At 31.4% G+C, this 16,181-nt stretch overlaps 1 protein-coding gene across 1 annotated transcript; it reads left to right on the plus strand.

Annotated features, from left to right (window-relative positions):
• Window positions 1–15,508, plus strand: LOC107454118 (lipopolysaccharide-induced tumor necrosis factor-alpha factor homolog). Its single transcript, XM_016071188.4, has 3 exons — window positions 1–154; window positions 9,011–9,194; window positions 12,405–15,508. The coding sequence occupies exons 1-3, from the start codon at window positions 88–90 to the stop codon at window positions 12,508–12,510; spliced, it is 357 nt and encodes a 118-aa protein (XP_015926674.1). The 5' UTR covers window positions 1–87; the 3' UTR covers window positions 12,511–15,508.
• Window positions 15,509–16,181: the final 673 nt, after the last annotated feature.

Below are 16,181 nucleotides of genomic sequence, written 5' to 3' on the forward strand. Positions count from 1 at the left end.
CGCCATTCTGTCTCGGTTACCATAGCAACAGGGAGCTCCCATTTCAGTTTTTAGAAAATAGTAATCGAAACGCCATAGGTCTTCAGGATGATCTCCCGTTACCGAGAGATATCTTTGCTCCATACGCGACATCAAAGTGAAGAGGTAGCAGAAGGTAAGAAATATCTTAAATACATATAGATATACTTTTTTATCTCATACATATGTACTATTTTGGCGGTCTTTTTGGCGCATTGTCAAAAGAACGTAGCCAATCCAGAAGCTGAACTATACCGTTATACTAGTGCAGTAAGATTATCGTCAGGAAATCTTAAAAGAACTCTCAGTAAATGGAGATAACCAAAAGATAGTTTTTATTTTATTATCGTTTGCTAAACTAAGCAGCTCTTTTAGCTGAGAGTAGTTATTTTTGTTCCGTATTGGTTTAATAGAACCTTTTGCAAATAATGAAGCAAATAATACGCATAAAAACTAGTGATAAACTTTATATAGCATTTCTTTGTTTAATGTTAACTTATCAAATCGGCTCTATCTGTACAGCTAAATTATATTACTTTAATTGTTATTGTTTAAATAAAATGCTGCCCTCAAAGAAAGAAGAACATTTGCACATAAGAAAAATAAGGAAAGATTTTGCTATTTTTGTTTAAACACGAAACATTTTAACTAAACAATAAAAGACAGAGCAATAAGAACTATAATTAATATGAAATAAGTTTTAATTTATATACTTATGAGAAAAATACGATATGAAGGAATTGGCTGTTTTCGTTTTAAATACAGCATCATCGTTTCGTTCAAAAAAAATTTTTTGCAACATTTCGGAACAAAGATTAATGTTTAAAAAAAGTCTACATAAATAATCAACGATTTTGTGCTATCAAATGAGAAATATTCATATGCTCTAATTAAAATAGAAATTTTAAAACAATAATTAAGGCATGTATTAACAAGCGAAAACGTAAATAATTCTATATATTTATTAGTAATTTGTATATTAATCAGTTCTAGAAGCGAAGATGTAAGTGCTAAAATAATTATTTTAGATATACCTAACTTAAATAGTTATTTTGTTCAAATAAATACATTCTCTTTATATAAATAAATAAATATATATATACAGTCCCAGACCAAATTGTTAGACGCAAATTGTTTTTAATAATTACATGTTTTACACTAGTTTATTTGCAATACTTTTATTGTTAAACATACATGTTATTGGTTTTTATTGAAGAGATTTTTTATTCACTTCCTATTTGTATTTATTTTTAACATATTGCATTACAATGTTTACCGATTAATACACAAACGTAATCAAGTACTAAAACCGGTTCCAGTCGTGTAAAAACAATAAAGCTGTATGGCATTACATGATAATAAAGATTTTATATAGAATCATACATAGAATCTTACATAGAAACTTTAATGCGTCTAATAATTTGGCCATGGATTGTACATCTTTATTGTTTTTGCAGGACAGAAACCGGTTTGCACTTGTTTACGTTCGTGTATCAATTGGTTAAATTCGATTATATATTCTGTAAATATAAAATATTTATTATATCAGGTATTATATTATAGTAATTAGACAAAATTGTTAGACGCACTGTAGTGTTTTAATAATCACAGGATTTGCACGAATTTATATGCAATACTTTTATATTTAAACTTACATATAATGGTTTTTTTATAGGGGATTTTTTATATACTTCCTATTTGAATTTATTTTTAACGTATGGCATTGTTTGGCCGATAGCTTGCGGGTGTATATAAAATCAAACGTGGACTGTAAACTATTTATTTTGCGGGTGCGCTTGTAGCGCTGCGGAGCGTGTATGCTCTTTTGTTGTTTCACATCAACTGGCTCTTGGCTGATAACAATGACGCCAAGAAGCCAACGGGCGTAGCAACATACCGGCTTCAACATACCGGGCCACCTTGAAACATAGTTTCAAAATTTGCACATAAATTGACAAAAAAACAGAATTAAACTATACATCTAATAAAAAGATAATTATAAAAAAACTAATGCAACATACACAAAATTTAAATATATATAATTATAAACAGATGTATAGATTCCTTGGTATAAACCGGATAACTAACACAAAACAAAAGAAAAGTCTAAAATAAAATAAAGAAAGTTAATCAGTCAATAGGTAAAACTGACAGTTTGTGAATGGGTCTTTTATAAGTTCCAGTCTCAGTTTTGACACTGACCACTCTTACCTTAGCATCAGCACTAGGAAAAACTTCTTGTATACGCCCTAATTTCCACTTCAAAGGTGGAATATTGTCCTCTTTAATGAGAACTAAATCGTTAATTTTCAAATTAGGCTGTTCTCGCAACCATTTGGGGCGCTGCTGTAAGCTGGAAATATACTCGTTAACCCATCTTTTCCAAAAATTCTGGAAAAGTTTTTGAGTCAACTGCCAACGTTTTAATGGGGATATGTTTTCGCTTAGAAGGTTCTCTTCTGGTATAGAGGAAAGAGCGGTTCCCACAAGGAAATGTCCTGGGGTAAGTGCTGAAAGCTCAGCGGGATCGTCCGATACTGGACACAAAGGACGAGAGTTCAAGCAGGATTCAATTTGTGCAGTAAGAGTTAAAAACTCTTCAAGGGTCAATTTATGATCACCTATTGTTCTTTTCAAATGCGATTTTGCGGATTTCACAGCAGCTTCCCAAATTCCTCCAAAGTGAGGTGCTGAAGGTGGGTTAAAGTGCCATTTAATTTGCTCATCGGCAAAATACTGATGGATGGATTCTTCTTTTTGAAGAGATTTAACTACTCGATTAATTTCCTTATTTGCAGCAACAAAATTTGAACCACAGTCTGAAAATAATTCATTTGGTTTTCCTCTTCGCGCAACAAATCTTTTTAGAGCTGCAATAAATGATTCAGCGGTTAAATTTCCAACAACTTCGATGTGCACCGCCTTTGTCGCGAAACACACAAATATACAAATGTACATTTTAACTGATCTAACTCCACGTCCAGATCGCGGTTTCACAAAAAATGGACCTGCATAATCCAGACCAGTCTTGGAAAATACTCTAGAAGGCGTTACTCTTGAAGGTGGTAATTGAGCCATTATCTGTGTCGCGGTTTTTTCTTTTAATCGAAAGCATTTTATGCATTTCCAGATTTGCTTTTTTATAACTGATCTAGCATTTACTATCCAAAATTCTTTGCGAATAACTGATAATAGTAAAAGTGCTCCAGCATGCAAGAAGGATTCATGATAATGAATTATAATTAGATTAGTTAAGTGATGTTTTTTCGGTAGGAGAATAGGATGTTTTCTTTCATTCGATAATTGTGTATTTTCTAACCTACCGCCAACACGGATAAGGCCCTCTTCATCCAAAAACGGATTCAAGGAGAGGATCTTACTACTCGAAGAAATTGGTTTGCTATTTTTTAGCTGGTGATATTCGTTTGGAAATTCTTGTTTTTGTACTATTTTGACCAAAACGTTTCTAGCTAGTTTTATCTCATTACTAGTCAAATAACCATTTATGCGATTGTTCGGAGATTTACAGTTCATTATGAAGCGGAGACACCAAGCTATAATTCTTTTTAACTTAACGTATGCTGAAACATTGTAAATGATCGGAAAGTCAATAGGAGTTGTTTCAATCAAGCACGATGTCTTTTTGCGTTCTTCTTTGAGAGCGTCTGTTGAGAGAGGGATTTCCTCCAAATGCGATATTTCACCACTTTTCATCCAAGACGGACCCGACCACCACAAGTCTGATGAGGAAAGTTCTTGAGGATCCAAGCCACGGGAAATGAGATCTGCGGGATTGTTATGAGTAGAAATATGTCTCCACTGGTAGTTCTCAGTCAAGGTTTGGATCTTGGAGACTCGGTTTCCAACAAAGGTTTTAAGCTGGTGGGCTGGCGTTTTAATCCATGCAAGTGCGATGGTCGAGTCTGTATGCAAAATGACTTCGTCAATGTCCATTTTAAGAGAATTATAAACCTCTCTTATAAGTTGAGAAAGAAGTAAGCAAGCTGATAGTTCTAAACGTGGTATAGAAATGACTTTTATGGGTGCAACACGAGATTTGCTCGCAATAAGACGGCAAGTGCTAGATTCAGCTAGGCCTGGGCAGTACATGTAAACCACAGCTCCATACGCTAATTCCGAGGCATCAGCGTAACCCATTAAAACAGTTTTTGTAAAAAAGTCAGTTAAAATGTATCTATTAATGCGAATAGTTTCTATATGTTGCATAGATGATGCAAAATTAAGCCACTGACCTGCGATTTGTGGTGGAAGGGGATCGTCCCACGACAGTTTATGTACCCACAATTTTTGGAGAAATATCTTTGCTTTCGTGATGACAGGTTGCAAAAGGCCTAATGGGTCATACAGTCTTGCTATAAAACTCAGCACTTCACGCTTAGTGAATTTGGTGGTCATTTCTGGGATGGATACTTTAAACGTAAATTGATCTTCAATTGAATTCCACCTTACACCCAAAGTTTTGACACTCGCATCAACTTCTGATGCAAAATCATGCTCTGCTGGGTCACCTAATGGTAAACTGTTCCTTAACTCCCTTGAATTAGAGTTCCACTTATGAAGAGACATTCCACAAGTTGCTAGAATATCGTTCAGCTGTTGTTGCACTTTCTGAGCACCTTCTAAACTTTGAGCACCTGAAACGATATCGTCCATATAAATATCTTCCAAAAGAACTAATGATGCCAGTGGAAATTGTAATTCATCCTTAGCCAACTGCTTGAGAGTTCTGATTGCGAGAAATGGAGCGCAAGCAGTTCCGTAAGTGACTGTCTTGAGTCTGAATGTTACCGGTTTTGCGTACTCTGAATCTTTCCACACAATTCTTAGAAGATCAAGCTGCGATGGATCTATTTTGATTTGTCGAAACATCTTTTGGATGTCTGCCGTGAAAGCATATTTATGTTTACGAAATCGAGTTATGATTTCGAAAATGTCCTCGACCACGTCCCCCTTCAAAATGACATCATTCAAGCTCACACCCGTTGAGGTACTTGATGAAGCGTTGAACACAACACGTAACTTAGTGGTTGTCTTATCTGGACGATAAACACCGTGATGTGGGAGGTAATAGGTAATTTGACTACCGGAATTGCTTTCATTATCATCATATTTTTCCATATGATTCATGTCTAAGTACTCCTGCATAAATGATTTGTATAAATCTTGCATTTCTTGATTTCTGGATAATCTTTTCCATAGTTGATTCAGACGTCGCACAGCTAAGTCCTTGGACTCTCCTAAACGCTCAACGTCCTTAACTGGCATCTCTACGATGAATCGTCCATGCTCATCTCTGCGATAAGTATTCTGAAAATGTGATTCACAATACTTTTCTTCTTCACTCTGAATTTTTATTTTATAGTCTATATCCTCTATTTTCCAGAATTTTTCTAAGCAGTCTTCGACTTCTGTTTGAGTGGTTATGAAACCGCAGTGAATTTCTGGAGTGCGGGTATTTATTGCTCCAGTTGCAATGTATCCAAAAACAGTATTGCGAAACACCAAATCACTGTTTGCAACGCGGATATCTCCAGCCTTGATAATTTCGAAAAATACCTCCGCGCCTAAAAGCATATCTATTCTTCCAGTTACCGCGAAATTAGGATCTGCTAATTGTTGCGGAATTTCTAACTTATCTACTTTGAAGGATGTAACAGGAAGAAAATCGGTAATTTTGGATACCACTAAAAAATCAAGAGTTTTCAAAAAAGAACTATTACCATTACAAATTGTAGCTTGTATTTTTGATCTTATTGTAGTTTCGTTTCCGCCCAAACTCGAAACCCGATAATTTATTTTTTCTTGCGGTACTCCTAATTTATTAGCGAAATTAGCTGTACAAATATTCGACATGCTGCCTGAATCTAATATCGCCCTACATTGTATATAAGATCCATTTAAAGGATTTAAAACCCAAATTAAAACAGTCGGAAGAAGCCCTGTTTTATTTTTCGAATTAATGCAAGATAAAGAAGCAGAAACAATTTCATTATTTTGTTGATGAATATTAAATACCGCTGCTTCGGGATTGAGGTCATGACCGTGAGAAGAAGAAGCCAAAACCGCAGAGTTGTTTATAGTTTCGCGTTCTTTATGGAGTAGTGTATTATGCTTTGAGTGGCATATGTAGCATAAATGTTTCGATTTGCAATTCAATAACTTGTGTTGACTGCTGAGGCAATTTAAACACAATTTATGTTTTGATACCAGCTCACTTCTCTGATGACTATTCAATTTCAAAAAAGAATCGCACTTAAAGATAGGATGATTCATTTTACACAAAATGCATGATTGAGTTACACTTTTATTAATTAGAAATGTTTTCGGATTTCTCTCTTGACTTAACTTAAATCTTAAAGGAGTGGTTTTGCTAACATTTTCTAATATTTGAGCTCGTTTTTCCAAAAATGAAAATAAATCATCTAATTTAGGAACATCGTTTGAGCTAATATTTAATTCATACTGCCTTCGAGTTTCCCTATCCAATTTTTGAAGTACTATATTTAAAACAAAAATATCAGAAAGATCATTGCGATTATACTCCAAAATTTTTAATGCTCTTATATTTTTCTTTACACAATCAATTAAATTACGTAAGTCTTTAGCCGACTCATGCGTTAATTTTTCAATATCTAATATTGATTTAACGTGAGATTCTACTATTAACCTTTTGTTTTCGTATCTTTCTTCTAAAGCTGTATATAATGAAGTGAATGTATCATCTAATGTAATAAGATTTTTAGCTTCTCCGATTAAAGCTGAATTTAAATAGTGTAGTTTTTGTGCATTTGTCAACTGATTATTGGATGTAATAACATTATTGAATTGCAATTTGAAAGTACTCCATTCTTCACATTTACCCGAAAATTTCGGAAGCGGAATTTCTGGTAATTTTATGCTAACACTATTGTTTACAAGGCTTGCGGGAGTTAATTTCACTTGATTAACTGATTCTAAATACGTTAAGCAATTTTTAATTTTGCACTTAGCACTAATGATTTTTTCGCTGTATTCTTCGCTAGCGCTAATTTCAGTTTCGAATTCTGCTGGAACCGAAATTAAATTTTCAATTTCAGAATTTAATGACGTCAAAATACTCTCCTTTTGACTTAATTGCTCAAATATTTCATTTAGTTCTGTTATTTCTTTAGTGTCACTTTGTATTATAGTATCTGCTTTTGTTATTAGTTTTGTAGCGCTAGTTCTGATTGTAGCGCGTTTCTTTCTACATTTCTCGATGTTATCCATTATTTATTAAATGAAATTATGCGGTAAATAAATGATGAAAATTTGCCTACCTTTCACTAATTCTATGGCTGGAGATATGCTGCGTTATTTCTGATGCGATGCGTGGTCAGTCCAATAATGAATGCGGGATTTTTATTGTAAATTTGCGATATACTGGATCTTTATCCTCCTGATCGTTCGGACCAGTGTTTGGCCGATAGCTTGCGGGTGTATATAAAATCAAACGTGGACTGTAAACTATTTATTTTGCGGGTGCGCTTGTAGCGCTGCGGAGCGTGTATGCTCTTTTGTTGTTTCACATCAACTGGCTCTTGGCTGATAACAATGACGCCAAGAAGCCAACGGGCGTAGCAACATACCGGCTTCAACAGGCATTCAAAATAGATGTGACACTAGGTGAAAGATGCAGCTTATTCCTCGATCCAAAAAATATAGAAAAAAAATATAACAAATATATTAAACTGCATAATAATATAAGTATAAATAAATTAAACTGCATTTGATTTTGTTTATTCAACTGTAAAAATATTTTAAAAACAACAGTGGTGTTTTCTTGCTTATAGCGGTGTTTTCTTGCATTAGTTAAATAGGAGTATATTGCACGCTCTTTAAAATTTATGCATTTTTAATTCCTTATGCCTGGTAAATCATAATCAACATGAACGTGGTATCTTAGGTGAACTTCGCAACTAAATAATATTTCCTAAGTACCTTTTCATAGATGAGGGTTGACATTGTCGATAACAACTCACTCCCCACATGGTTCTTTATTAATTTTTGTGATGGTTGCTAACTCAAAATAAAAAAAAAGTAGCTGTGTACTGAAAAGCAAAATTAATAGAGAAATGGTACAAATTCGTTTTAGGAGAAAAGTAAAAAATAGTCTCACAATTAAAGCTAATGATGCCTATTCATTTTAGTTAATAGCTATTAATTAAAATAAAACTGTAAGTTCTGTACTAAACAGCAAAATTAACTGGGAAACTGTTCTAGTTCGTTTTTGGGGAATGCTACAAAAGTGCCATGACACCGAAGATGCTTGTATTGATTCTAGTACAAGGCACTATTGGTATTTTCGTAAATGGAGCAGGTTTAATAGGTCCAATTAGTATATTTGGTACTTAAAAGAACTACATTACTACTGTGCAGTTTAAATTTAGATAAAGTGGAGGGATGTCTCTTATTTGTACTTGAAATTGATGACTACCACGGAAAATTGCTGATTGTGTTAAATTTTGACTATTATGAGTTTGCATCGAACAACATTATTCCTATTGTTTCTGAAAACCATTAATCTTTACTTTGACATGATGAAATACTAATAAATATATTTTGTTGAATCTAATAACATAAAGCCATCGGCATCAAGTTCAAAAAATGGCAAAAAGTTAGAATAATTTCAGCTTTATTTTTTGCGTATCTTTCAGATTTCTGCATGATTTCTTAGCGTTGTTCGGAACTGATTTATCGATCTCTCATTATTTACTTTGATCGCGTTTTTGTTCTTTAATTTTTCTGTTTTTTTTGTTACCCACATTGTTTCTACTCTTTTAACTACTTTTTAGTATGTGTTGGTTTAATTTCGGATCACTTGGTAGCCACTTGATTAAACAAGCTATCACACTCTCAGGTTCCGAAATATCGGTTTCATTATACATAAGAAAATTTAAATGTTTTTACTTTATATTATCTGTATGCTGATGTTTGATTTTCTAAATTACAGTAAAAGAGGGTAAAGCACGAGAGCTGAATTTTCTGTTACGTACATCTTATGTTGAAAGGGTAGCATTTGGGAGAGAACCTGTCCAAATAATTTGCAAGAATTGCGGACAATTTGTGGTCACTGAAGTTTCTCGACATAATGGTGTTTGCGCCTTTTTTACTGTGCTGGTCACTCTTTTCTTGTGGTAAGTATGTAGAAAGGATTCATAGAGTTCATATTTTCTTTTTTTTTTTTTATATATGAGGAAAACTTTTTTTTACGAAAAGTGCGCCAGTTAATAATTTTATACCATGAATAATTTCGTGTGTTAAATGTATTTATTAATTTTTTTTAAAAAAAAATAAACGTTTGCATGAATTTAAATTAGTTAAACAATGAAAAAATTACTGCATTAAAGAAATTTATTGGTGTTGACTTCTGGACAACATCTACATTTCCTATAGCAATGCTCGGTGTGGGAGTTCGCGAATTATTTCAAGCATCCGTTTTCTTCATATAGTGTGTTCGCTTGCTCAACAACAACACATGCTACAAGAGAAAAGGCGTCTGCACAGATCAATTTAGTAGTCTGACGTAAAGAACACAAACTGTGCATAGACAAACATAATGCTAAATTCCATGAAAAGCCACCTCTTGCTCTGCAGCAAATTTTAATGAAATATTCCTATATGAAATTTCAACTGAAGACAAGAACTTCAGACCAATAGCAGCATACTATTGCAGTGATGCATCATATTCCCGACATCAGTAGCGTATACATAACCTCATTTTCACCATACCAGCTTATCTCAAATTATATCTCATATTTTTACATTTTGCTCTTATCACCCTGTGCATATAACTACATAGTCAGAAAGAACTTAATGACATTTATCCACATGAATACTCCTTATCATCATTTGCATTCCAAAAATTCATCGAAACACCTCAAAGTTCAAGCTAAAGATGAATGGGAAAAGGGCCACAAGCGGCCTCAGGTGCCCAGATGTTTTATACAGTTCAGTTCAACACAAACTGTGCAATGGCGAAAAAACAAAGATGGCATTATGTTGCAACAACTAAAGTTTACGAAAGATGTCACTGCGTTCGAACTGCTAAAGTTCGTATTGGAATTATCGTTTGAATCTCTCTTCCTAGAGATGACCACCTGCGTATAATAGTTCTAATTGATAGTATATTTTGTAAATAGTTTTCAGAATGAAAGTCTTTTGTGCAATTAACGTGGGGCTTCAATTGAAGTTAGATTTCGGATGTTGATTTTCCTATTGAAAAGTATTTACAAAATAATCAGTTTGAATCAATCGATTTGAACTATTATAGGCACAAGCGAGTAAACATACTATCTAAAGAAAGCGCTTGTTCAAAATAACACGCGAATTTCCACGTCAAGTCTCAAAAGACATATAATATTAATAAATATGGTAAAGTAACCTTATTATCATTTACTATAAATTTCAAACTAGGAAAGTAAAACTTTTATTTCGTTAATTAAAACAGTAAATTCATGTAATATCAAATTATAATCTTTTTACATTTTTATTTTTAAAATTGTTTAAAAATTACTGCCTATAAATGTAAGGCTAAAAACTTTAAAAGGATTACATCGTCAACTATTGTCATTAGATTCCTAAATAAGATGTCGACGGACTTAACGAATTTAATTGAAAAGTTTAAAAAATTTTATTAAATAATAAAAATTATCGTTTTTAATATATTGCATTTTCATTGGTATAGTTGATAATCGTTTGCTGATCAAATAAATGGTCCTGCAACTAGAGAAGAAGTGATTTGATTATGCCTAACCATGTGATTAAAATCAAATTTAATTGAGTACATGCACTTCAAAAAGAAGATGGTCACAAATACCCACATACATGACCTATGACGTCAGCGCCAATCAATCGCTTATTAGCAAAATGGCGTGTTAAAGTAGAGCTAAGTTTCTCTACTTAAGGTCGAATGCTAATTAGCGTGAAGTTAATAAATACAGCGCCGCATCGCACATCGGATTTGTTGAAACAAAATTCTTTCTCGTCTGCATTTTTTACTTGACTTAGATTTATTATTTGTTTATGTGTTTTATTATGACCGTGATATATTTTTGTTTTGTGTACTTGGCAACTTCGATACATAATTAGTTTGTTTATGCTCGACAGGACTTTGCGCCTGTCTTTGTGTTACGTAAGAAATATATTAAAGAAGAATATTGAATGAGTCTTATAAGAGAATTGATACATGACGGGTTAGGCGTACTCGAAATATATTGGAAAGAACAGTTGTTTATATAAGCAAATCCCATGTTTCAACAACGAATCAGGATCGAGATACCCACACTGCGTCACTTGCAGGTATCCCGTTGCATACTTGTGAGCGACATCACGCGTGTACTCTGACGTCACCTGACGTCATCTTTCACCTGACGTCCTATTTACCTACTCTGATGTCACTTGCAGGTATCTAAGTGTAAGGAAGTTTATGGTTTAACTTTTTTTTTGCACACTAGAGTTGAATACAAAGTTTGAAAGGGATAAAAAGAAAGGTATTGGTAAAAGTATTAATAAGGTTTTATAATATTAGTAAAAGTATTAATAAAGTGTAAGGGAAATATACATATATTTTTTTAATCTTTCCCGGATACGACTGTTTTTCTACTATCTACAAAGTTTCCCACAAATATATTTTCCTTCGCTGCAAATTTTTTACCAAATTTATTCTTTATGTATTCTCTAAAATACCGGGTATTACAAAACTAATGATTATAGCTGTGATAGGTGGTAGGGCACATCATAAGGTAGATGTTGAATTAAAGAGGAAACTTTTCTGTATTAATTTGAAACTTTATAAAAGCATTTAAACTGTGAATTTTGTTTGTAACTATGAAACTTTTATTTAGTTAAGTTGTTAGAAATTGTGATTTTCCTAAATAAAGCAACATACTCTTCCCTACAATGCAAAAAAAAATATGCTTCAAGTTCTGGTAAAAATTACAGGCACTTCGGGTGCCAGTACTTTTTTACTGTAAATTCCATTTTCACCCTGAAATTTTACAGAGCGAGAAATCTTTTATATCGTACTTTTTACAGAAATATTTACTGTAAAATATCTGGATACTGTAAAAAATGGATTTTACGGTAAAATGAATTTTACTGATGTACTTTTCACTGTTATTTGATCCGGAATTTTTGGCAGTATACTGTTTCTGAATTGTTCGGCTGAATTTTCTTTACTATTTTAATGTAATTGTTCATATAAATTTCATAACAAAATTTTACAAGACAGCATGATTTTTACTTTTAGCAAGTATATTTTTCTTAAAACTCCTTTATAAGTAAATATCATTAATTTAATTTATTTACAACTTAAGTATGAGTAATAAATTTTTAATGTTTTTCAGCACACCTTGCGCATGGCTACCTTTAGTGGTACCCACATGTAAAGATACTCTTCATGCGTGTCCAAACTGTGGAGCAATCATTGGAGTTCATAGATATTTCAAGTGATTCATAGTAACGATTTTTATTCAGTCTTCTTTCTGGTATTTATATATATGATACACATATATTCTTCCAATATTCATATAGATATAGTATTATCAATTCCTTTTTATTAATACTTAAATAACTCTTTCTATATTTGGATGACTGAAAAAAAAGAGAGTCAACTATGACTTTCAATATACAACAATAATTCTACTATGACTTTCTTCATCAGATTTTTTTTCTATTTCAATCAACTATTATCAATTTTATCTGCACACATGAATTATTCGGCAGTGGGCACTAAGAGTTCCATAAAATAATAATCCTGATTAAAAACCAATGTTGTGATCAATGGGCATTTTTAAAGCTTCTATGAATTGCAAACGAAGCTAGCCATTTATGATATTTTAAGCAACATAACTTCACACTTTGTCTTCTGAATGAGAAGGTTAATTAAACTTATATCAATTTGATTGTAATATTGAACTTTGTAATACGATTATACTGGAAGATTATACGATTATACTGGTCTAAGAGATGACAAATGATTTGAAATAAATAATGAAAAAAAACTAAGAGCCAGAAATGTACGGTTAGTTGTGTTCTGCCTAAGATACTAGAAGATATATTCTCAATTATTTTTAAAATTGGTTACAAAGTTAGTCAAAAGATGACGCTGTGCTAATAGAAAAAAAAACTTCAAAACATTGTTTTCTGCTGAATATCATACCAGTTAAATTGTAATATTTTTTATGAACTTTAACTAGTTTTGTTCTCAGACTAAATTTTGTAAATTCTTGTTGCTTTGAAAGCAATGTGGAATAGTTTTTATAAATTTGTAGTACCGTGCATGAATGATTTGTAACTAACTACAAGACCTCAGGAAAACAAATTAACTGGTTTCCTTTGTAAAATGTAGCTAATGGTACATTTCTAACTACTTATTGCTGTGTTTTTCAATGGAATCTTCAAATCATCAGTCATTTTTTGAGTCAAATGGTATTGTGTATAACGAATTTAGTATACTACACTTATAGGGGAAGTAACCCTAGCGTCAATTGCAAACGATTTGTATCGAATGTTATTGCGCAAAGATAATTTTTTTTTCCGGTTTTGCTAAATAAACGTATTTTTTAAAAATAAATGTTAACATAATTGTAATAAATGAATATAAATGTTCGTCAAATTATTAGTAAGTCATTTTTGCGTGGTCAGAAATTATGACTGTAGGAAATGTTCAGAAGTAATTTTGCTATAGTATTTTTTTAAATATATATGAGTCAACAATTTTTTTAAACTTATTTTTTAAGGAAGTTAACTAGTTTTTTAATGCAAATATGTTATTATTTTGGATTACAAAAATAACGTAGTAAACAGAGCAAAGAGTAAATTTATTTCACTTGTATTTATGTTGATAATTATTTATATTATTAATAATCTTTGTAACTGAAGTATGATATTTGGGATACATTATTTGTAATTTTATATTCGTTCTTCTTTGAAATTATTTTAATGAAAAACTATTGCACGCCTATTGTGCCGCTTTTTTGGAGAAATCGGTACAATGTTTAATCATAAAACGTGTAATATATACCACATCTAATCCACACTGATCTCCTCACGATCTTCAAAAAATTCTTCGTGTCACTGGCAGATTTGGCTCTCCGAGAAACAATCTTCAAAGGCCATCTTCATCGTAGAAAAATTTCCCACTGCAATTAGCAGAGTTCACAAAAAAAAAATTATGGCAATCCATCGACAAAAATGAGTTTCACAAAAATTTCTTCTTGCAAGGTCGGACACGACTAAGCGATCACATGCGTAAGCACTCTATACGGTTTAAAGATCTAAACCAGAAACAACGTGTTAGAACACGTATAAGCTTCACAATAAATTCAGTGACATAACTTTTCAAAAACACCCTACGAGATTTATTTATTTTTTTATGATTACTCAATGTATCCCTAAAATTATATTTTACAGATATGAAATACATAGTTCTATTACCGCTAATTAGTTATGACTTATCGAATTTTTCAAGTATTTATTTGCTAATACTAATACAGTACGACATTTGAATGAGTTTAGGTACGCAATTGGGGAACAGTATTGGCTAGTTCCAAATATCTAAATATTTTTTTTAGAAATTTTCTGACTATATATATCTAGTTAGAACTATTTTTTCAACATTAAAATATTTATTTATACTAAAGCACGTGTTACTCAGCAAATGTTGTGCATTCTTTCTTCTTATGAAATTATTGCTCATGCTAAAATTTTTCTGATTTCTGTGTTTTATTATGGTCAATAGAAGTGTATTTTTTGAACAAGTAGGATTTTCTTATATTTATAAAAGTCATCTTTAACTTGCCTTAATAAAGCTTAGCTGTTCGCACATTTAAAGACTTTATATATATTATCCATATGCGCATTTTGCAATGTATCTGCCTACGCACTTGCGAGCGAATAGAAGCCTTAGAATATTATCATATACTCTCAAATAAAAACTGTTTATACAAATTTTTGAAACAAAACATGCATGTACATTGCTTGAACTTCAAATGTATTTTGCACAATATAAAGCATTTCCATTTTCTTCGACTGGTAAAATATGATATAAAATGCATTAGCCACATAAGACTCAAATAGGTTTTTGAGAATAGTAAAATCCCAATATATGGTTAGATACCAATATATACCTTATATATTTTTAAAAACAAATAACTGATATAAAATGATTGATTGGAATAGCGCAAACACTGTAATTTAATTTTTAATATTTTTTTTTTAAATTTTGTTTTGCTTCAATGATTATTGAAACATATAATGCCATCAAAATTTCGAGTAATAATTTAAAAATTCAAGATTGCCTTTAATAATCATTTCGCAGTACAAATTTATTCTATTAAAACTACAAAGATTTGTTTAAAAACCTTAATCATGGTTTAAACAGCTATTGCTGAATAACTTTTCTAAAAAATATTGTGTATGTGTTTTGTAAAAAAAAAGAAGAAAAAAAGAACACTATATTTAGTATTACGTTAATTTGATAGTTCCTGAAATTGTTTAAATAATTTTGATAAATAATCGAATTTGATAAGTTCAATCGAATTTGATAAGTTTTCAAAAAGTGCTTTTAAGAAAATCATGTTTTTATATTTTAGATTTCTGTAGTCTTCCATTTTCATAATTTCGTAAATCAAACTGTATAAATCGCAAAGAAATTACCTCTCAGAGAGATGACTATTTTCGAAAAGAATTAAATAATTCAAAATTTCAAGCAAGTATAAATAAAAAAAATGTAAAAAAAAAACATTGAAAAATGTTCGTTTTCTTTCAATTTTAAAAATTTTATTATATCTTTAATGCTGTTTGGTTTCATATCGAGATTAAAATTTTTATACGAATTATATAAAAATTAATTTTAAAGTAAATGAAAAATGTAATAGTATTTTGTTATTCCAGTAAATTAATTTTAAAAATCTTTATTTATTATGCTTTATGTAAAAAGTTTTTTCTTAAGTGTTAAAATATAAAATTTTTAAGAAAAATTTTTAATCTTCTATTTCACTTCATAGTTTTGAATTGTTTTAAATGTACATAATATATAATCATAAAATGTTCAACTGCTGTAAGTTGTAGGAAATACTAAATTATTAACTAGTTTTACGAAATGTTTATACGATTAAAAG

The sequence above is a fragment of the Parasteatoda tepidariorum genome, chromosome 2 (genome assembly GCF_982258835.1).
Source record: "Parasteatoda tepidariorum strain Cologne lab strain chromosome 2, Ptep-v5.0, whole genome shotgun sequence".
Classification (NCBI taxonomy): Eukaryota; Metazoa; Arthropoda; class Arachnida; order Araneae; family Theridiidae; genus Parasteatoda; species Parasteatoda tepidariorum.